The 19,958-nt window shown below is 52.3% G+C and overlaps 6 protein-coding genes across 6 annotated transcripts; 4 read left to right on the plus strand and 2 right to left on the minus strand.

Moving 5' to 3' along the window:
• Positions 1 to 955: 955 nt before the first annotated feature.
• On the plus strand, positions 956 to 6,169 carry BO94DRAFT_255381 (kinesin-3 motor protein uncA). Its single transcript, XM_025606460.1, has 2 exons — positions 956 to 1,107; positions 1,181 to 6,169. The coding sequence occupies exons 1-2, from the start codon at positions 1,044 to 1,046 to the stop codon at positions 6,052 to 6,054; spliced, it is 4,938 nt and encodes a 1,645-aa protein (XP_025463064.1). The 5' UTR covers positions 956 to 1,043; the 3' UTR covers positions 6,055 to 6,169.
• Positions 6,170 to 6,774: 605 nt separating this feature from the next.
• Positions 6,775 to 8,356, plus strand: BO94DRAFT_525983 (DUF821 domain protein). Its single transcript, XM_025610337.1, has 2 exons — positions 6,775 to 7,207; positions 7,271 to 8,356. Exons 1-2 carry the CDS (start codon positions 6,812 to 6,814, stop codon positions 8,201 to 8,203), a joined length of 1,329 nt encoding a protein of 442 aa, XP_025463065.1. The 5' UTR covers positions 6,775 to 6,811; the 3' UTR covers positions 8,204 to 8,356.
• A 2,478-nt stretch (positions 8,357 to 10,834) lies between these two features.
• Positions 10,835 to 11,863, plus strand: BO94DRAFT_560279 (glycoside hydrolase family 43 protein; the record flags this gene model as incomplete). Its single annotated transcript, XM_025614139.1, has 2 exons — positions 10,835 to 11,143; positions 11,195 to 11,863. The coding sequence occupies 2 exons, from the start codon at positions 10,835 to 10,837 to the stop codon at positions 11,861 to 11,863; spliced, it is 978 nt and encodes a 325-aa protein (XP_025463066.1).
• Positions 11,864 to 12,386: 523 nt separating this feature from the next.
• BO94DRAFT_255438 (BCS1 and AAA domain-containing protein) lies at positions 12,387 to 14,401 on the minus strand. The gene has a single exon (XM_025606461.1). The coding sequence runs from the start codon at positions 14,266 to 14,268 to the stop codon at positions 12,526 to 12,528; it is 1,743 nt and encodes a 580-aa protein (XP_025463067.1). The 5' UTR covers positions 14,269 to 14,401; the 3' UTR covers positions 12,387 to 12,525.
• A 385-nt stretch (positions 14,402 to 14,786) lies between these two features.
• BO94DRAFT_608541 (alkaline phosphatase family protein) lies at positions 14,787 to 17,214 on the minus strand (the record flags this gene model as incomplete). The annotated part of the gene is made up of 3 exons (XM_025616563.1): positions 14,787 to 15,363; positions 15,419 to 16,685; positions 16,753 to 17,214. 3 exons carry the CDS (start codon positions 17,212 to 17,214, stop codon positions 14,984 to 14,986), a joined length of 2,109 nt encoding a protein of 702 aa, XP_025463068.1. The 3' UTR covers positions 14,787 to 14,983.
• Positions 17,215 to 18,557: 1,343 nt separating this feature from the next.
• BO94DRAFT_255480 (uncharacterized protein) lies at positions 18,558 to 19,778 on the plus strand. The gene has a single exon (XM_025606462.1). It carries the CDS (start codon positions 18,716 to 18,718, stop codon positions 19,544 to 19,546), a length of 831 nt encoding a protein of 276 aa, XP_025463069.1. The 5' UTR covers positions 18,558 to 18,715; the 3' UTR covers positions 19,547 to 19,778.
• The last annotated feature ends 180 nt before the right edge of the window (positions 19,779 to 19,958 follow it).

Below are 19,958 nucleotides of genomic sequence, written 5' to 3' on the forward strand. Positions count from 1 at the left end.
GTTCTTTGTGGGCATGACGCTTGGACAAGAAAATTTGGCTTGCCTAAGCTCATATTATCTATCAGGGAACTGTTATATATCTTTTCCGGGCGATATTGTTGTTCAGAACGGTCAGGGAGACAGAGAATGCGGATTTTCTAAGCATGAAAATTCCATCCTTAGATGATTTGTAGCGAAGGACGATTCCAGTAGGCTATATATGTTCAGGCGTTGGTGTTTATTGAATGCTCTCTTCCTGGCCCATACTACTAAATCGTTAGCGGATGAACGGACGCCCTGGAAACCGGGCGGAGCTGCTGCAGAACCGTCACCGGGGACCTATTACAGAGCCACAATCTCTGAACTCCCAGATCGATCCAACACTTTATGTTGCGCAAAGCGAATCAGGAGCTCGAGAAGAGCGATCGAGAGAGGTGTGCCTGCATAACGGTGCATGTTGAACGACAACCACTCTCACTGGTAGGAAGCAAAGCGATGAGCACCGGTAAAGACCCGCGCTGCTGATTGGGTCGCGGGGGGAAGACCGGGTCGCTTACGTGATCCGCCTCGATCCCGCCCTTCGATCCCTCATGTGGCTTTTCCCCGTGCTTGGGGCAAGGAGACCGACCGAGTCCGCCTATCTTCGTCTCTTCATTCCAATCCCTTCGCCATTTGCTCGACCCCAGACGATCCTGGGACCCTCTCGGAAACGCCTGGTCACACTACGGACGGCCCCCAACACCCACCGCTCCGATTCTCATCGTGATCTTACCCCTAGAACGCGCCGATTTGTCCGCCCGCAACCCACGATATACATGACGTCTTTGTTGACACCCGTGTCAAACAATCAATTCTCAAGTACCGTCCTACAAAAAGAACTCGTCTAGCATTGCAGTCGGTGCCGCAGACCCGGAAGATATCAGCTTGCGAAATCCCATAGGGCGGCGCTCCTCGTAGCGTTCGCGACTCGTGGTTCCCGCTTGTGTTGTTCACCCCCTTGCGAACTATCTGTCGAACAGGCGGAAACGGGCGATCGGTCCCAGGTGTATGGGGGATAAGCCAAAATGGCTCCAGCAGGTGGAGGAAATATCAAGGTGGTGGTGAGAGTGCGGCCTTTCAACAGCAGAGGTGAGTTGTTTTGGCGTTGGGAATGCGATCAAACCCCTCCCAGACCAGACTGACCCGGTGCTTCCTTCTCTAGAACTCGACAGAGGTGCAAAATGTATCGTGCAAATGAAAGGCAGCCAGACCGTCCTCACCCCACCGCCAGGCGCTGATGAAAAGGCCCGGAAGGCTGGTGGAGGGAAGGGCGCGGTAGAAGGGCCGAAGTCGTTCGCCTTCGACCGATCGTATTGGTCTTTCGACAAGAACGCCCCGAACTACGCCAGCCAGGACAATCTCTTTCTCGACCTGGGTGTACCGCTTCTAGACAATGCTTTCCAAGGTTACAACAACTGTATTTTCGCGTACGGTCAAACGGGTTCCGGAAAATCGTATTCGATGATGGGCTACGGCAAGGAATTCGGTGTGATCCCGCGAATTTGTCAATCTATGTTCGAGCGCATCACTTCGATCCAACAAGACAAGAACCTCGGCTGTACGGTGGAAGTGTCGTATCTTGAAATCTACAATGAGAGAGTCCGTGATCTGCTCAACCCTTCGAACAAGGGGAATCTTAAAGTCCGCGAGCATCCGTCGACCGGTCCTTATGTCGAGGACCTTGCCAAGCTTGTAGTGCGCTCCTTCGATGAGATTGAGAACCTGATGGACGAGGGTAATAAGGCCAGAACGGTCGCTGCCACGAACATGAATGAGACGTCCAGTCGTTCGCACGCCGTGTTCACTTTAACACTCACACAGAAGCGCCACGACTCGGAGACGTCTATGGATACGGAGAAGGTGTCGCGGATTAGTCTAGTCGATCTTGCGGGTTCGGAAAGGGCAACATCTACCGGAGCGACCGGTGCTCGATTGAAGGAGGGTGCTGAAATCAATCGGTCGCTCTCGACCCTAGGTCGTGTCATTGCAGCTCTCGCAGATGTGGCTGCTGGCAAGAAGAAGAATGCCTCAATGGTTCCATATCGTGATTCCATCCTAACATGGTTGCTGAAAGACTCCTTAGGAGGTAACTCCATGACAGCAATGATTGCCGCTATTTCACCCGCCGACATCAACTTCGATGAGACTCTGAGTACGTTGCGTTATGCAGACTCGGCGAAACGGATCAAGAACCACGCGGTGGTGAACGAAGACCCCAACGCACGAATGATCAGAGAACTAAAGGAAGAGTTGGCTCAACTCAGGTCGAAACTCGGGGGTGGTGTAGCCGCCGCCGCAGGCGGAGGTGCAGGTGGCGTCGCTGGCGCCATCCCAGCAGAAGAATATTACCCTCCAGAGACTCCTTTAGAGAAGCAGATGGTTTCCATTCAGCAGTCCGATGGCTCGGTCACTAAGGTCAGCAAGGCTGAAATTGTCGAGCAGTTGAACCAGAGCGAGAAGCTCTACAAAGACCTGAATCAGACCTGGGAGGAGAAGATGGCGAAAACAGAGGAAATTCACAAAGAGCGAGAGGCTGCGCTGGAGGAGCTTGGAATCAGTATCGAGAAAGGTTTCATCGGCTTGAGCACGCCGAAGAAGATGCCACATTTGGTCAATCTCAGTGACGACCCGTTGCTCGCCGAGTGCCTTGTTTATAACATCAAACCGGGAACCACAATCGTCGGAAACATGGAACAGGGAGGCCATGTGGAAATACGATTGAACGGCTCGAAGATCCTTGACGATCATTGTAGGTTCGAAAACGTGGACAACATTGTCACAATTATCCCTACTGAGGGTGCGGCGGTCATGGTGAATGGACTGCGGATCGATAAACCCAAGCGACTCAAGAGTGGGTTTCGGATAATTCTGGGGGACTTCCATATCTTCCGTTTCAACCACCCGCAGGAAGCGCGCGCCGAGAGGGTTGAGCAGAGCCTGTTGCGCCATTCAGTTACTACGAGTCAATTGGGCTCGCCGGCTCCGAACAAAACACACGACCGAAGCCTGAGTAAGACCGGCTCGGAGGTTGATGGAGACTCCAGCAGAGCGGACTCCCCGATGCCTTCCCAACGTGGCAGGGAATCTGATTGGTTTTATGCTCGCCGTGAAGCCGTCAGCGCTGTGCTGGGGCCCGATCAAATCTCGCACATGCCTGATGATGAGCTGGACGCTCTGTTTGAGGACGTGCAGAAAGTGAGGGCAACGCGCCGTGGGCTAATGGAGAACGAGGAGGACTCCGACTCGCTGAGTTCATTCCCAGTGCGTGATAAATACATGTCCAACGGCACCATCGACAACTTCTCATTGGACACTGCCATTACGATGCCCGGGACCCCCCGTCCTATTGACGAGGATGACGGCCAAAATGGGGGTGATGCAACGTTGCAATCAGTTCGCCAGGATATGCAGCGCCAGCTGGACCGACAAAAGGAGGAGTATCAGGACAAGTTGAGAAATGCTGAAGCTTCCTCCACCCAGGGTGTCGATGATTTACGCTCTGAAAAGGCCCGCATGGAGGAAGCCCTGCGAACGGCCAAGGAAGAATTCGAAGAGCAACTGAAAAAGCAAAAGGAAGCTTTCGAGTCTCACATGAAGGACCTAGGCCAACCGGTACCCAAGATCTACGAGAATGGATTCGCCAAGTTAGACGCAAGGGAGCTTGAAGTTGCAAGCACCGTCTACCGCCATTGGTCCCAGCAAAACTACGTTCGCATGGCCGAGAAAGTGCTCCAGCATGCTTCTCTGTTGAAGGAGGCTCAGGTGATGAGCCATATCATGGACAAAAACTTTGTGTTTCAATTTGCGATCATCGATCACGGGCACAACATGGCCTCATCTTACGACCTTGTACTAAACGGCATTTCTGGAGATGAGGACGTTGTGCTAGACGACGCTAAGAAACCATGTGTTGCAGTTCGTGTGATCGACTTCAAGCAATGCGTGATTCATCTCTGGTCTATTGAGAAGCTCCAACGTCGCGTCCAGGCTATGCGTCAATTGCACCAGTACATCGATCGCCCTGACTATATCCAGCACTTCAAGCTTGAGAATCCGTTCTCCGAGTCATGTTCGCCACAGTATTCTCTTGTTGGTGACGCCGATATCCCACTCACGGCAGTATTTGAGACTCGAGTTCAAGATGTTTCTGTCGAAGTGATCTCGCCATACACACAGAACGTCATAGGTATAATCAGGCTGTCCTTGGAGCCCTCCTCGGCTCAGGCGCCTTCATCTACCCTCAAATTCAATGTCGTGATGCGCGATATGGTTGGGTTTGCTGAATGGGAAGGGTCAGATGTCCACGCGCAATTGTTTTTGCCGGGCATCTCTGACGAGGGAGGAGCTACGACCACTCAAATGATCAGTGGGTTCGACGAGACACCGGTGCGGTTCGAGAGCGTTCATAGTATGAGTCTACCACTCTCAAGCCCACGAACTGCGGCGCTGAAAATTTGCGTCTATGCGCGAGTGACCCAAATGCATCTGGATAAGCTGCTCAGCTGGGACGACATGCGCGATTCCGCGGAACCGGCACCGCAGAAACGCAAAACACCACGAATTGCGGAGACGGAGTTTTATTCCGAAGAAAGACACGATGTTTTCGCAAGGGCGCAGGTGCTTGAATTAGCGGAGACGGGAGAATACCTCCCGGTCGAAGTAGTCCAGAGTAACAGCCTTGATGCAGGTACTTATCAGCTCCACCAAGGACTACAGCGTCGGATTCTGGTGAACCTCACCTATAGCTCGGCCGAAACTCTCCCATGGGATGATATCACCAGTATTCGCGTGGGGTCGGTACGGTTGCTAGATCCCTGGGGCAAGATTCCTGACCAGGACCTGCAGACTCCAGATGTTCCATTGAAGTTTGTCCAGGAGCCAAATGTGAAGGAGAATGCAGATGGAACATCCAACATTACCATCATAGGTCAATGGGACTCTAGCTTACACGGATCCCTCCTGCTTGACCGGGTCACTGCGGACAAGTATCGGGTGCAGGTGACATTGCGATGGGATCTTATATCCTCCCGCCTACAGGATCCTGTTCCCTTTGAAATTGATTTGACTCTCCAGATCCAGGGTCGAACCTATGTCCGACCTCAATCCATGTTCAAGCAATTCTTCAATTCGACGCGCATTGTGCACTCCACAGTCCGGATGTTCTCATTAGTCGTTCGTCCAGTGTCCGCCAAACGCGCAGCTGATCTCTGGCGCATGAACACACAGAATGACTATGTCAAAGGGGAGGAATTTCTGACAACTTGGGCTCCACGCAAAGTCTCACTTGTCCGCGATTACGTGGCCGCCCGCAAACGAAGGCGACGTGTTGCCGAATTGAATGCTGCCAAAGGCGCTCTGAGTGCAACTAGCCTCGTGGCATCGCCTTCACGCAGCGGACGGTCCACGCCGCTCCGTAGCCAGGAGCGTGTTGACCGTCGGACCAAGCTGCTCCAGAAATATGTTGACCTTTGGACAAGGAAGACTGATCCTATTGAGGCCATTCTTGTTCGAAGCAACACGGAGCCGCCTGCAGGCGGGGCGGCTTTTGCCTCGCGGGCGAAGCCATTTTCTTCAAGTGATGATGGTAGTTCGGTGCAGGACGAGGCATCATTGAAGCCGCGATTTGTTGCTACCGTCCAAGCCCTCCCGAAGAATACTTCCTCCCTGAAGTCGGGCTACCTATTGACACCCGACGATACCAACAGCCAATGGGTCCGGCGGTTTGTTGAACTGCGTCGGCCGTACCTCCATATATACTCCGTTCCTGACGGCGACGAAATCAATGCGATCAACCTGCGCAATTCACGGGTTGACCATGCACCTGACTTTGCACGGCTCCTCGATGGTCCAGGCGCCGGGTCCGACCGCGGAACATCTCCACGCGGTCGTCCGAACGTTTTTGCGGTGTACGGTGCGCAAAACACGTTCCTGTTTGCGGCCCGAACCGAAGCTCAGAAAGTCGAATGGATCCTCAAAATTGACGAGGGCTATTTTAGCAGCAGCGGTGCCCGAGCTATGGCCAATAACAATGCCTAACTCTCGAGTGTCGTCTGGCCCCAGCTGAAACAGTCTTCCCCTGTTGAACAGGTTTCGTCAACATCCATCAGCCTGCCCCTGCATATAGTACTTTCCCCGGTGTTGTTTGCGTTCATGGTTGTTAGCCCTTCTTAACCATACACTTAGATTATACTGTCCCTTTCTTTCGCGCGTTCACTCATTGGCAGGCCTGGTGTTCCTTCGTTGACGCATTGACATCCCCTTCCACTCTACACCCGCTCTTGATTGATTTTGAGATACCCCTGAATAAATTTACCCCACACGGCCTCGGCCGTCTCCATGTACATATTTGAAATCTGCAAACATAGATACAACCTGCCTGCAAGCCATGATAAATGAGGGGGGCCTGGCGTGTCCGCAGGCGGCAGTAGGCCATTGCCCGAATCCAGGGATTGCATTTAGCACCCTATTGGTTTGAAGACGTCCTATCTTTCAGGACAGCGACATAGGAGCTTCTGCCTCTACCTTTCCCATTGATAACCTGGCTTATTATTATCATCAAATTTATCACCAGAATTACCTGCTCCCATCTGCTCAAGCCGTTGGCGCTTTCAGCAAGTTCTGTACTCCGTACGTGATGGCCAATTGGCCAATTGGATGGACATGTATATATCGGCCGTTGCCATGGCGACGCCAATCCCCCGGGCTTCAACAATTGCATCATGCTATCCCCCATAATGTCTCCATGAGCTGAGTGCACCAGAACCACCTGCACAGGTAGACAAAAGGCACGGCAATGCAATTGTTGCAAGGACAATCGTCAGGCTTCCGTTTCTTGGCCACGGGTGCTGTTCTCTCTTTAATCATCACGACCTTCATCATCTTTGGTACGCGGTACTCCAATGACGTCGCCAAATATGCTTTAAAGGCGCCCCTGAAGTCAGCCCCGCAGTCCTGTTCGCATTTACCGCAATTGACGCCAGTCAACGATTCTAAATGGGAGTTTATGGTCGAGCGCGATGGTGACAACCATGGGCTTTCGGATACGCAGTGTCGCCTTGCCTTTCCTAAATTTTTCGTTGAGCTCGACAAATCCGTATCGCTAAGGGAAGGAAGTCGCATAACGTTTAAAGAGCTGGATGGCTTGGAGGTGGGGGATGGTATGGTGCGGGGCATCATTGATCGTGGCGAGGTGTGTTTACACATTGATGACCGCGTTGTTGTAAGCGTTTCTAACCGGTTACGTCTGATATAGCTCCATATAGTCGATTTCGGCGCAATGCCTGCGACTTTCACCCGCGGTAAAGCAACTTTACATGCTATTAATCGCGCCCTGGCCTCGTTCCCGGACCGAGATACTCTGCCATCTATCGAGTTTGTCTTGACAACGGAGGACTATAGCAATAGTGAAGGGCCAATTTGGTCCTATTCTAAGCGGGACGAGCAGGAGAATGTCTGGTTGATGCCCGACTTCGGATACTGGTCGTGGCCTGAAGTCAAGATTGGCCCATACAAGGAGATCCGACGTCGCATTGCCGCAGTCGACGACGGGGAGGCCACTCTAGATGGGAAGTTCGCCCCGGGGTTGTCTTTCCAGGACAAGAAGAAGCAGCTTGCCTGGAGAGGTAGTGTTGCTACAAGTCCCGAGATTCGGGGTAAGTTGTTGAAGGCTGCTCAGGGCAGGAGTTGGGCAAGCATACGGGTGATCGACTGGGACGATGAGAACGACGTCCGGTTCAATCTCCTGCCCATGGAGGAATACTGCCAGTATATGTTCCTGGCACATACGGAAGGACGAAGCTTCTCCGGACGCGGGAAGTATCTCCTGAACTGTCGCTCCGTGGTGGTCTCGCACAAGCTGGTCTGGCGAGAGGCGCACCATGCTGCTCTCATTGCGTCCGGTCCGGAGGCGAATTATGTCGAGGTAGAGCGGGACTTCTCGGATCTAGATCGAAAGATGGCATTTCTTATTGATAATCCGGAGGCAGCGCAACGCATTGCGGAAAATGCTGTGAAAACGTTCCGAGATCGGTATTTGACACCCGCAGCGGAGTCTTGCTATTGGAGGCATCTGATCCGACAGTATGCTTCGTCCTGTGAGTTTGAGCCTGTCTTGTACACACAGGAGAATGGCAGGAGACAGCCCCGAGGCGTTCCATTCGAGAGTTGGGTCCTTACTGGACTCTAGATGTCGCACCTTATTACGTTTTCGCTTCTATTTGCATGCATACGGCGTTGGTGGCTCAGGTTGGACACATTGATTTTCAATGATTAGCGTTCTATGAGTGATGTATTGGATAGTATAACTATAAGATGAGATGAATTTTGTGATGATGACTTGAATGTAGGAGAAACTGGGAGGTACCTTGGTGGCTGAAAAGGGGATAGCTTCTTGATGCCTCTTCTTCGCCTTTCATTTTCCCTCTCACTTTCCCCCTCGTTGTCACACTCCCCTTTGCATCATTCCACATACCGACCCAACAAAGCCCCTAGAGCAATCTACCTGCCCGACAGTCCTTCCAGCTCAAGACAACGGCAACTCCGAGGCGAATGGTACCTCGAGTGCACAACGGCAGTGCTCGAGTCCGAGCCTACCCGCAAGCCGTTATCACTCACTGGCTCTTTATTGTCTCGAGTAAGTCGCATGCTGCCCGATGTCGATCTCTAGGTCATCGTGCATGAAGAAGACCCTTGCTGACACGAGTCGGGCTTCCCCGCACTTCCATGAAGTATTTAGTCAGGAAACACAGTTTTCACCACCAAGCCCTTCCCGTGATGTGAGACGGCACACAAGCGTCCTCTTTCCAGCCGTTGGATGATTCTATTCTTCCTTCGGATAATTCATGCGGGGTAGGTCGGGGGAGAATACGGTGAAAAGGTCGGACCTCACGAGGCCCACTTGCTCACCTGATGGGAACACGAGGTAGCCCTGCAGATCTCTCAAGGGCCCAAGAGGCTCAAAGCCAGGTTCTGCCTTGGACCAATCAGTTCAATCCCGACCGTTCACGATCCATCGACCAGATCAGCGGTCTTGTACATTATGGAAGAAACTATTGCCCAAGCAAGGCAGATCAATGAGGTTCCAAGGGACCGGTAATAGTGCGGTCTATGGCCGGACAGAACGCTGATGAATGGGGTGATCCGGATAGGTAGAACCTCCACAGGCAAGGGATAAGGTCCCAGCGCCGTTGCGATTGTTTTTGAGACTTTCATGAAAGACCATTGAAGTGTACGTGGTCTCGGCAGATCTTTGGCGCGATGGTAACACTACACGTTGCATGTGAAGGATTCGAGTCGGGATCCGATTGAGCTCCTTCGTCCTTAAGGTTGGGCGATGAAAGGACACCCGATGTGTGGCAGTCTGGCCAAGAAACCTACCCAAACTTGGCGAGCAAACCAACAAAGGGTCGCATGCACTACCACTCAGCCTTCCGGCCATGTGTCTGGTGCCTTCTGGGCAGAACCACTGGCCTGGGTGACTGCACGAGAAAGGGTTATTGGATGAATGGACTGTTTGGTCATCCGTCATTGACTCCCCATGCACCGTTCACTCCACATGCGGAAGTATCAGAAAAGACAGAATGGAAATAAAGGGGAGAAAAGCCAATTACCAGCCGACACGAAGACAAAAACCATCGAATTTGCATCCGTCTTCATTGCCGAGCATGGGCCCTGGGCCTCGAATTCTCGGCCTCAAAAGATGCCTGCACAAAGTTTGGGCTTTCCGACAACTCAAAATTTTGACCTCACCTTGGTACTGGCCGAAGCCAGAATGATGCTGATCCCGTTTTTCTACCAGGAACAGGAATAATGAGGACGAGGGGCATGCAGCCACGCATCATGCAGTGACCCCGGCCAAGAAGAGTTATCCAGTCGCTTTCGAAACTCACGGACAATTGTGTCAGCCTGCTTGAGGCACACCTGTTACTCTTGGTCAGTGGCATGATCATAGTACTCCCACCCCTTGATGATCGATGCTGCCCTTGCGTCGCCGTCTCATCCGACCTGTTCCACCAATGTTCCTGGCCAATAAGCTAGACCGTACATGCTTTATCCTGAGCATAACCACTAGATTCTGTGGGTCCATATCCACAACCGTTTAAGTAGCACTGACAAAGAAAGGGATATTCATCGGCCCTAATGAAAACTACTCGCTGGAGCTGCGCCGAGGTAACTGGCCAAGCTATGCCCGTTTCCGGCATATCCAAGCAAGTCCATCGCTTTCGCTCGATTGGTCCAACATGCTGATAATGACTGCTTGTGACAGCGAGTCATCGACCAAATTTGAAATCTCCTGTCCCAGTGACCCACTACATGTTCAGTCACATCCTTCTGCTGGCAGATTAAGAGGCAGCCTTGCGGCACTTGCATATAGAGGGAGCATTCATATGCCGCCACTTCAGTCACAAAACATGCCAAGGCGATCCAATATTGCCCGCTAGCTCACCTGAGTGATCTACAAAGTTCCGACTATGCATCTAGGCACCTCTCAGACCCATTCTTCCATCTACTTAAGCCCGGATCTAGCTTGGCGAGATGCCCCATCCCCAGACCGGCAGACCCAGTTACTACCCCGACGCTGGGCATCAACTGATCGATTCCATACAGGAAGGGGAATATCATGGCGGTCATCGGCACAGGTGGGCCTGCCATGGCCGTGGCGCCCAATATAAAGCATATGCGATGCATCCGGGAAAAATAAACATTGCAGGTATCTCTTTGTTCGTGCTCAATTATAACCGTGAGTCTCCCGACCTAGTCTGCAGGCTCTGTACAGCGACGTTATCTGTTTATTTCCGAGGGCATCTCAACCGTGACAATGTGGATTAATCAAGCAGCATCATGGGCGTTCGGACTTGCCTTGGTAACGTCGGTAATCTCATCACCTATCCAAGTCCGAACTACAGGCCCATGGATGGCCATTGACTCCGACTTCCCCGACCCGGGCTTCGTTCAAGCCGACGACGGCACATGGTATGCTTTTGGCACCAATGGCAATAACAGGACCGTCCAGGTCGCCAAGTCTTCAGATTTCAAGACATGGACCCTCCTTGACAAAGAAGCCCTGCCCACCCTCGCAGGATGGGAGACCGCAATCGATCACTGGGCACCAGACGTGATCCGACGAGTACAGCCCCCTCCTCCCATACAACCAACCCACAAGCTAACCCAATCCCAGAATGACGGCAAATACGTCCTCTACTACTCAGGCGAAGCCAAAGAGATGCTCCGACATCACTGCGTCGGCACAGCCGTATCAGAAAGCACCGATCCAACGGGGCCTTACATCCCCAACGCCACGCCGCTGTCCTGCCGTCTGGACCAAGGCGGCTCCATCGATGCATCAGGATTCCTCGACAAAGACGGCAGCCGGTACGTAGTCTTCAAAGTCGACGGCAACAGCATCGGCAACGGCGGCGATTGCAACAACGGCATCGCACCCCTAAAACCCACCCCGATCCTCCTCCAACAAGTAGCCACCGACGGCTTCACCCCCGTCGGCGACGCCGTCCAGATCCTCGACCGCGACGACAGCGACGGACCCCTCGTCGAAGCCCCAAACCTCATCCTGCACGGAGACACTTACTTCCTCTTCTACTCAACCCATTGCTACACGGACCCGCTGTACGATGTCCGTTGGGCGACCGCCAAATCCATCACCGGCCCATATACCAAGACAGGCGCCCAGCTCGTCAAATCCGGAGACTATAACCTCGTTTCACCCGGCGGAGGCACAGTCTGCGGCTGCGGCGATAGAATGCTCTTCCACGGCTTCTGTGGCAATAATAGACGGTGCACGTATGCTGCGGATTTAAGTATCGTGGACACGCAGGTCTCGTTCGTTTAATGTATCCATTTTGGGACCTGAATTTTAATCATTTAGTATGGCGTTAGTGGGGTTGCAGTGAGTGGTATTTGGACTTTGAACATACCCTGTCCTGTCCTGTCATATCCTATCATGTCCTGTGTTATGTTGTGCTGTTGTGCATTGCTTATAAGTATATACCACCTTCGCTACGGATTCATGGAGCGAACCATGAGACATGCATGGTCAATAATAAATACCATTTGGAGAGATGTGCTTCGAGTTCAATCACGTGAATAATATTGCATTGCATTGAAATAATCTCAAGAGGTACTGAACACCTTCTGAAGCATAATCGACTTGAGCACTTCTTCAATTAGCTTAGGATGATAAGGGTGAGGGGTTGATGGAATCATGTATGTGTATGTGTGTATTCTGTACATGTATTGGAAAAGAATTATTAGGACCTTCAAGGAAGATTGTATTGTATGGGAAGATGGGAAGAGGATTCATAGTTCATCTGTTGGATTTACCGACGAGTCGATGTGAAAATACAAGTATTAAAGTGGTTTTGACATTGAAATGAGAATACTGAGCATGCTCATCAAATGTGATAGTAGTACAGTTCATTAAGAGTAGGGTATCTCTATCTCTATATTATCTTCGTCATGATCATCATCGCCAGTAAGAATATGAGTGCGTGTTTATGCATCCTGCTTCGTAGCCTTCTCTTTCCTCTCCTTTCGCATCTTTTCTGTACGCTGCAGCCAATCCGCAGTGCCAGAGATCGCGGCAGCAGGATCCGATTTGTAATTCAGGAGATAGCCTTGGACTTCAGCAGCCGTGAACTCGCTGGAAGGGATTTGAGCCGCGAATTCTTCTGCCAATTTGAGAATCTTGTCTGAGATGGGAGGCCAATTTTCAATGCCGAGGTTCTTGAGGCTGTTCAGTGTAGCGTCGCTGGATTTTCCGTTTGCTGTAATAGAGCGCAAGTCTCCCTCGAGGGTGGAATAAATGGATGAGAACAGTTCCTGGAGATCTGCGGTTTGGGCGTAGCCGAAGGTGATGCTCATGTCCACTCGTCCTGGACGGAGGAGAGCGGCATCAAGCTTCTCGGGGTGGTTGGTCGTCATGATGAGGATCCTGCCTTCGCTAGCTGCGACGCCGTCAATTACATTGAGGAGGCCGGAGAGTGTGATGCCTTTGTTGTCGGTGGTAGAGTCCTCGGTGGCCTTCTTGGCATCGGTGCCATTGGGAGTGTTGGCATTGGGAGCAGCTTTGTTATCGTTATTCTTGCCGTCGTCTGAACTATTTGCAGCGCGCTTTGACGTGATACCGGCGCAGTCGACATCTTCAAGAAGGACAATGCATCGTCGGGGGAGTTCCTGGAACAAAGACATGAGGTCATCCTCGTCAAGGCTCTTCGAGCTCAGATTAAGCAAATACAATGGGAGACCGAGGAGACCTGATGCTGCAAAGCAGAGGCTTGTTTTCCCTGTGCCGGGGGGCCCATGGAGCAGATACCCACGCCGGTAAGGGATACCCCGGTTGGAATACCATCTCCTCGTGCGGGGGTGAAGGTACTCCTTGATGTCATTGATGAAAGCCTGTTTCTGGGCCTGGTCCAACACCACGGTGGAGAGGGGTCTGGGGTGGCGCGCCATGCACCGCACCCAGTCAGTGTATCCGCCGTTCTTCTGACCGCGATAGATCAAGGTGCTGTTCCCATCTCTCGCCACCCACGCCTTTTGTGCTTCAGCAAGAAGCTCCTTCAGAATAGTCGGATCACGACCAATACAGGAAATGAACAACCGCTCAGGCACATATCGCATATAGGAGATGGTGTTGTTGTTCTCCTCTTTGGCACGGGTGAAGGTCAGAAGACGACCCTTGAACCAGAAAAAATGCTTTCCTTCGGCTGGGGTGAAGCGGAGCCGCTTGAACTTGTCTCGTGCGACGGTTTTGGCCCAATAGTCATCGAAGTCCGAGATGACATTACCTTCCTCGTCGTACTCATCCTCATCTTGTAGATCCGCCTCGTCGTCGGAATCGTAGTACCGTGCCCCGCTGGTGATTTTGGTGCTGGCGACGAACTGAGTCGATCGTTTTGTAGCCGGGTGCTGCGCCATCCAGAACATGAGGTAGTTGTATACTTCATCCTCGAGGCGGATCTCAGCCGTTGAGACACAATATTCGCTTAGAAGCTCGTAAGATCGGAAGTAAACAAATTGGAGTGAAGCGAGAAAAGCGACAGCTGTTAGGATATAGGGAATATATTGGGAGACGTCGATGTGCAGATATGATATCAAGAACCGCGAGATGAAGGAGTATCCTGGAATAAAGACATCCAGCATAGCAGTCTCGGAAGGATACAGGTATTGAGAAGATGTTGCGTTCATGGCCACTGTGTTGTTGCCTGTAGTGCTGAGAAAGGGGTTGGAAGACATGATGAGAGTCGTGCGACCGCAGTGAACCCGTTAATCAAGTCTTTGAGCATACGTGAGAGGGGTTGTGAAACCTGTGAAACCAAGATAGGATTGGCGTTCTGTTCAGGTAGTGGTGGTGAATGATGTAGTATGAAAGGTCCTCTAGACACCAAGCCAAGAGATAAGAGGCTGTCCAATGAATGAAAGATGTATGCTAATGCAATGTCTGAATGAGAGAGCTCACCATCTGAGTATCAGCTCTTCCTTATATAGTGTCTTTGCAGGCGATGATGTCTAAGGCAGGCAGGCAGCCAGACAGACAGCCAGACAGGCTGACACGGCCGTGCCACCATGGGGTTGGTAGGCATCCATCAGTGCTGGGCTGCACACGGGGAGAGAGAGGATCTAGAGCGGGTCTCCAGCTGATCCTGCGGGCCAGCGTGTAACGGTGCCCAAGTGGCTCCTCCACTTGAGTCATCGGCGGGCGCCCATCCCGGCTAGGAAGTCGCCGATCGGTGATTCACTGCCGCAGCCTTCAGCCGCATCCTCCTCCACTCGCACGGTCGGACAACCCTTGCGGAAAAGATTCTAAATCACATTGCAAGCAAAAGTGGGTATCTTGATGACGTATTATGGGTTCTGGTCCCCTTCCAAAAAGCCGCGCCCCGCAAAAACAACCAAATAAAACAAACAAATGCACAAGCCAAAAGAAAAACCGCAACCACTCCATCTATGTCTATCGTGACGCTGCTGTGAAGTTGTCCTTTACAGTGTCGAACACGTCGGTCGCCCAATCCTTGGCTTCCTCGAATTTATCCCAGAGGACCCCCCACCAGGTAGGGCCCTCCTCGTCATCGCTCTCCGAATCAGGCTCAGGCTGAGCCTCTGGCGCAGTTTCCGATGGCGACGCAGATGCGGAATATTCTGCCGAGGGCATCTTGGTTGGCGTCATACCGGTGATGGTGCTGGGGACTGGGTCGGCCGGACTGTCCAAAGTGGGCGTGTCTTCGTCCGAATGAAGGCCTACCGTTTGGAAAGGCAGGCGCAAGGTTCCATTGTTCGGGTGCGGTGTGACCCCGAGAGAGTCACAGATAATGTTGTAGACATTGACATTTTCTAAACCAGTCAGCTCAAGTTTGGCTCCAAGCACACCAAGACTATTATGACTCACGAAATGCTTCCAGCCGGCTGTTGGGTTCATGGGGGAATGCGGGTCCCCTGGCGATGAAGATCGCCCGCATCAAGGGGTGCTCGTGGTCATATCCATGGATGCCTCGGGGATGGTAGACCTCCCCGTTTGCCAGGGCTTTACGGGCATCGAAGTCGACGCGCTCGACGACCGCCCAGCCGGTCTTTGGAATCACCCATAGAGGAGCGATGCGGTCGTTGTTCTGGAAGTGGTAGCGTTCAGGCATACTCTCACGCGTGTATATCTCTACGGCATGCGAATAGTTCGATGCCACGTTCTCAAGCTGCTCCTGAAGGACCTTGAGATCCTCTGGCCGTTTGGGTCGCAGCCCGCGCAACGGCCACCCGTCGATGCGCTGCACTAGGTCCAGGTCAACCAGATCCTCCAACTGTACTAATCGTTCGGTGGCAGTGGTTGCCATGCCATGGTCGGAGACAATCACGATGTTCACAACATCTGTAAGGTTGCGCGCTTCAAGACCGGAAAACAGGCTGCCAAGCATATCGTCTACCTTGGAGATCGTGCCCCGAGTCTCAGTGCTGTTAGGGCCGTAGTTATGCCCGTCTGCATCAACATTGGGGACATAGGCAGCGATGAACTGAGGTCTTTGGGGAGCAACGTCGGACTCAACTTCTATCCCAGGCATATCCAGTAGACCCAAGATGCGATCCACTTTCGAGGAAAGCACTTCTGAGCCATTGAATTGATCAAGGTAGGTTGGATCCATACCGCCAATATGCGCCTCTGAACCAGGCCACATATGGACAGCGGTCCTCACACCCTGACTTTCGGCCGTCATCCAGAGAGGCTCAGCATTCCACCATTTAGGTTGCATACTGACCGAGGGGTGGGTGTAGTAGAACTCTTCCTCCAGCACCGGGTCCCAAAAAGTGTTGCCTACGATCCCGTGGCTCTCGGGATATAATCCAGTTACAAGCGTGAAATGATTCGGGAAGGTCACGCTAGGAAAACTGGGAAGCATATACTGCGGAGAGACGCCGTTTGAGACGAAAGAGCTCAGGGTTGGAGTCAAGCCACGAGTGAGGAAGTCCGCTCGAAAGCCATCAAGAGATATCAAGATGGTGGTGGGTGCAAACAAGGCAGTGCCATTATACAGCATGGCCCTGGAGGAGTGGGGGGTCCGATACTTCGCCGAAGCTTTGTATGCTCCCAACCAGAAGATAAGAAGAAGAACAAAGATAGCGGAGAAGATGAGCGCAAGTCTGCGCCATGATACGCGCCGTGGCTGCTCATAAGTAGTCAGAAACTGAAACCCGTATATCACCTATAACATTGGGAATATCCATGATGCATACCTGTACATATGCGTATTCTTTGGCCCGCGTATCCAAGTCGGATGAAGATGCGCTCAGGAGGGAGCGCTCATCATCCCGGTGTCCTTCTTCCATCTCAAACATTATCTCTGCGGATTCACGTTTCCTCCCACGGCGGACATTGCGTGCCTCCCTTCTAGCCTGCTTGCGTTGCCGTCTGCGCTCTTGCTTCCCGATTCTAATGCTGCTACTGCTTGGACTGAAGATGCGGCGAAGACCATGGGTTGGCCCGCTTCGGGTGAGCAATTTCTCGGTCTCCTCTTCGTCATCGAGAACTGTACGATCGTGTTCGGCGAGCTCTAGTGTGGTGCGGGACCTCCGAAGAAATTCGTCGTCTTCCGAGTCAGAGTCCTGCTCTGACGGGGAGCGAAGCGACTCGGCGTCCTCGTCATAGTCGCCGGGCGAAAGAAGGGAGGAGGAGGGAATGTTGCGTCGGAGAGGCATGGGTGGCGAGAGGTGGCATCAGGCCGGAGTGCAAAGGCACGGAGGAAGGACAAATCGACCCCGGAGCTGGTACGATGGGGCGTACGGGGCGTGAGGGGGATGGAAATGGGGGGGGAAGTAGAATGGAGATGGGGGAATTGGCGATGATGGACTGTCCTCGAGGGAGGCGCGATCGGCGCTTCTCCGGCCGGTGCCGAATGGGCTTCCCCGTTGTTTGTCCTTCTGCTCCTCTTTCCCCCCCCCCCCCACAACTCTCCATCTACTCCGTACCTCCGGGGATGAACGTTCCAGGCAGATGCAACATTGAGATCATGTTCCTAGTCTGCAGCCTCGAAGATCTCGGTTCTTCGTTCAAGATTCTTCGTTCAAACGTTGAGAAGAAGCCGATGACCCTCATGCGTGAAGCTTGATAAAGCTCCTACCCCAAAGCATCGAAATTCACTAACACAGCGATTGCTTGCTAATTGAGTAGCCGGAGATATCGCTTTTCTACCTCTGCTTCGATATGGCCCGATGAGCGTTTGGATTTGATCTTCTAAGGAGGCATCGAACGAAAGCGGGATAAGGCCACCAGAAAGCATAGGAAACAACAGGGGAAGAGATTCCGACAGAAGCAGGACGATGGAGGCGATAATACAGCGATTTTGCCATTATTAGGTATTGATACTGGTCAGCCTTGGGAGATGCAATCCCCTCCAAACCCCTGACAGTTCACTGGCTGAGCTTCTGATCACCCAAAGATGGCTCGATTCTCTGTGGAATATACCCAAATCGCGCTAGGTGCCTCAATTGAGTCAATTCACCAAACCTTACTAGAATTTAGGTGTGGAATAATATGCAGCATTCTGCTTGCGATCCTGGACACGATCGAGAACGATTAGACTGCAACGTGGTGAGCTTAATCGATGCAGTGGACGAAATCCTGCAGATGCTTCCGTCTACTAAGGTGGCACTATTGCCTGGCAGTCTTGGTGGAAGAGAGTGAGGTTTGGGCAAGAATGGATCGACATTCCTTTGCTGCTCGCTGATTCCGGCCGCCAGATTTCCTTTTTAGGAAGCGCCGGGGGGCAAGGCTCCGGGTCACATGATCTTGGAGGTTCTCGAAGCCAAATCTGCTCACAGCAAGCTTGCATGTCTTTATCCGGGTTGCTATTATTGCTTCGGGAAGCAGCTGTGCTATTTTGAGCCATGTCGATTCTACTCCGAAAGCAGTGTTGTGCTTCCCACGTTAGTTCCCATCCTACGGCATCCGGTTCCCCAGACCTGTTAGTCGTGGATGGCACTATTGAGAGGCACTTGCCCCCGAGTCTAAATCGACTGATGGAGGTGGTACCGGATTGGTATGAGAGGGAAGCTATAAAGCACCCGGGGATCCAGTCCTACCTGTCTGCGTTGTTATCTACTACTCCCAATCCTTCCTAGGGCCAAGTGTGTTGTTTGTACCACAAACGGATCACTCTTAACTTGGACTTTGTTATCTTCCCTAAGCTGTCTACCCACAATGCACTTTTCAAATCATGTTGTGGCCGCCTTGGCCATCGCGGCCGGCACTGTTCATGCTGCCCATAATGAAACGTCAGCGGCGGTCTCTGAATATCCAAGTGCTGCTTCCTCCGTCAAGCACCCCCCTCCAGCTACCCAATATAGTACTCCTGAGGTCAAACCTACAGGTTCCACCGTTCCAACAGCTTATCCCAGTGCCGCCGAGACAGAGTCCACGGTGCCTGTCCCGGCAGCTGGCTCCAGTGTCCCGGTTGCCGAGTCCTCTGCTACTAAGACGAGTATTCCAGTCATCAAGTCTAGTACTTCCCAGACTCAGCCCGCTGCCAGTGTTCCTGTTGCGGCTGGCACTACCCCAGCCGCGGAAGCTCCTCCAACAGCTGCTGAATCCAGTGTTCCTGTTGTTGCCGCTGCTGCCACGACGCCTGCTGCAGGTACCACACCTGCCGCTGAGACCGAGCCCACCGCTACTCAGACGAGCGTCCCTCTTATCAAGCCCTCTGCGGAAACCCAGGCCGCTCCTCAAACAAGCGCCCAAGCCACCCAGCTTTCTATCCCAGCAGCCATACCCGAAGTTCCTCTGACTACCGCACCTACTTCCAAGATTCCGCTCACCACCGGCACTCCCAGCACCGAGACGCACAAGTACTCCAACTCAACCACTACAAAGACGACGCTCTCTACTGGAACCAGTGGAAGCAACGGTGGCGCCACTGTTCCAGCCGCACCAACCACCACTGGATTTGAATCGTCCAGCTCAGGCGTCAAGATGATCATCCCCGGACTGGCCCTTGTCGGCAGCATCGCCATGGGCCTGCTCATCCTTTCATAATAATAACAACAATTTCTTACTACCCTCTTTCATCCAATCTTTGATAATACGCATCTTCCGGATATTGCATGTACCCAAAGCGGTTGTTTTATAGATGCGAGTACCCACTCTGCACTGAATACTTTAATAGATCTCCAACGAGAAGTGAGAGTTCATTCCTTCATTCATTGATATATCCATTCCTTCATTTATCCTTTGATTTACCCCCCCGCACGTCTCAGTCTCTTCCCTTTCGTCACCCTCTCAAAACTTAACTCCTATCGTCCCTCCTTTTCAGTACCGGGCTTCCGACGAAAACCACCGTTCCTTTTTTCTTTTTACTGCAGATGTATACGGCGTTATTGGATTAAAAATGATCCCGATCTTATTTTGGCTTTTAAATACCGAAGATTGAGTCACTGTCGTTACATAT

Source organism: Aspergillus sclerotioniger (genome assembly GCF_003184525.1).
Source record: "Aspergillus sclerotioniger CBS 115572 chromosome Unknown BO94scaffold_35, whole genome shotgun sequence".
NCBI lineage: Eukaryota > Fungi > Ascomycota > Eurotiomycetes > Eurotiales > Aspergillaceae > Aspergillus > Aspergillus sclerotioniger.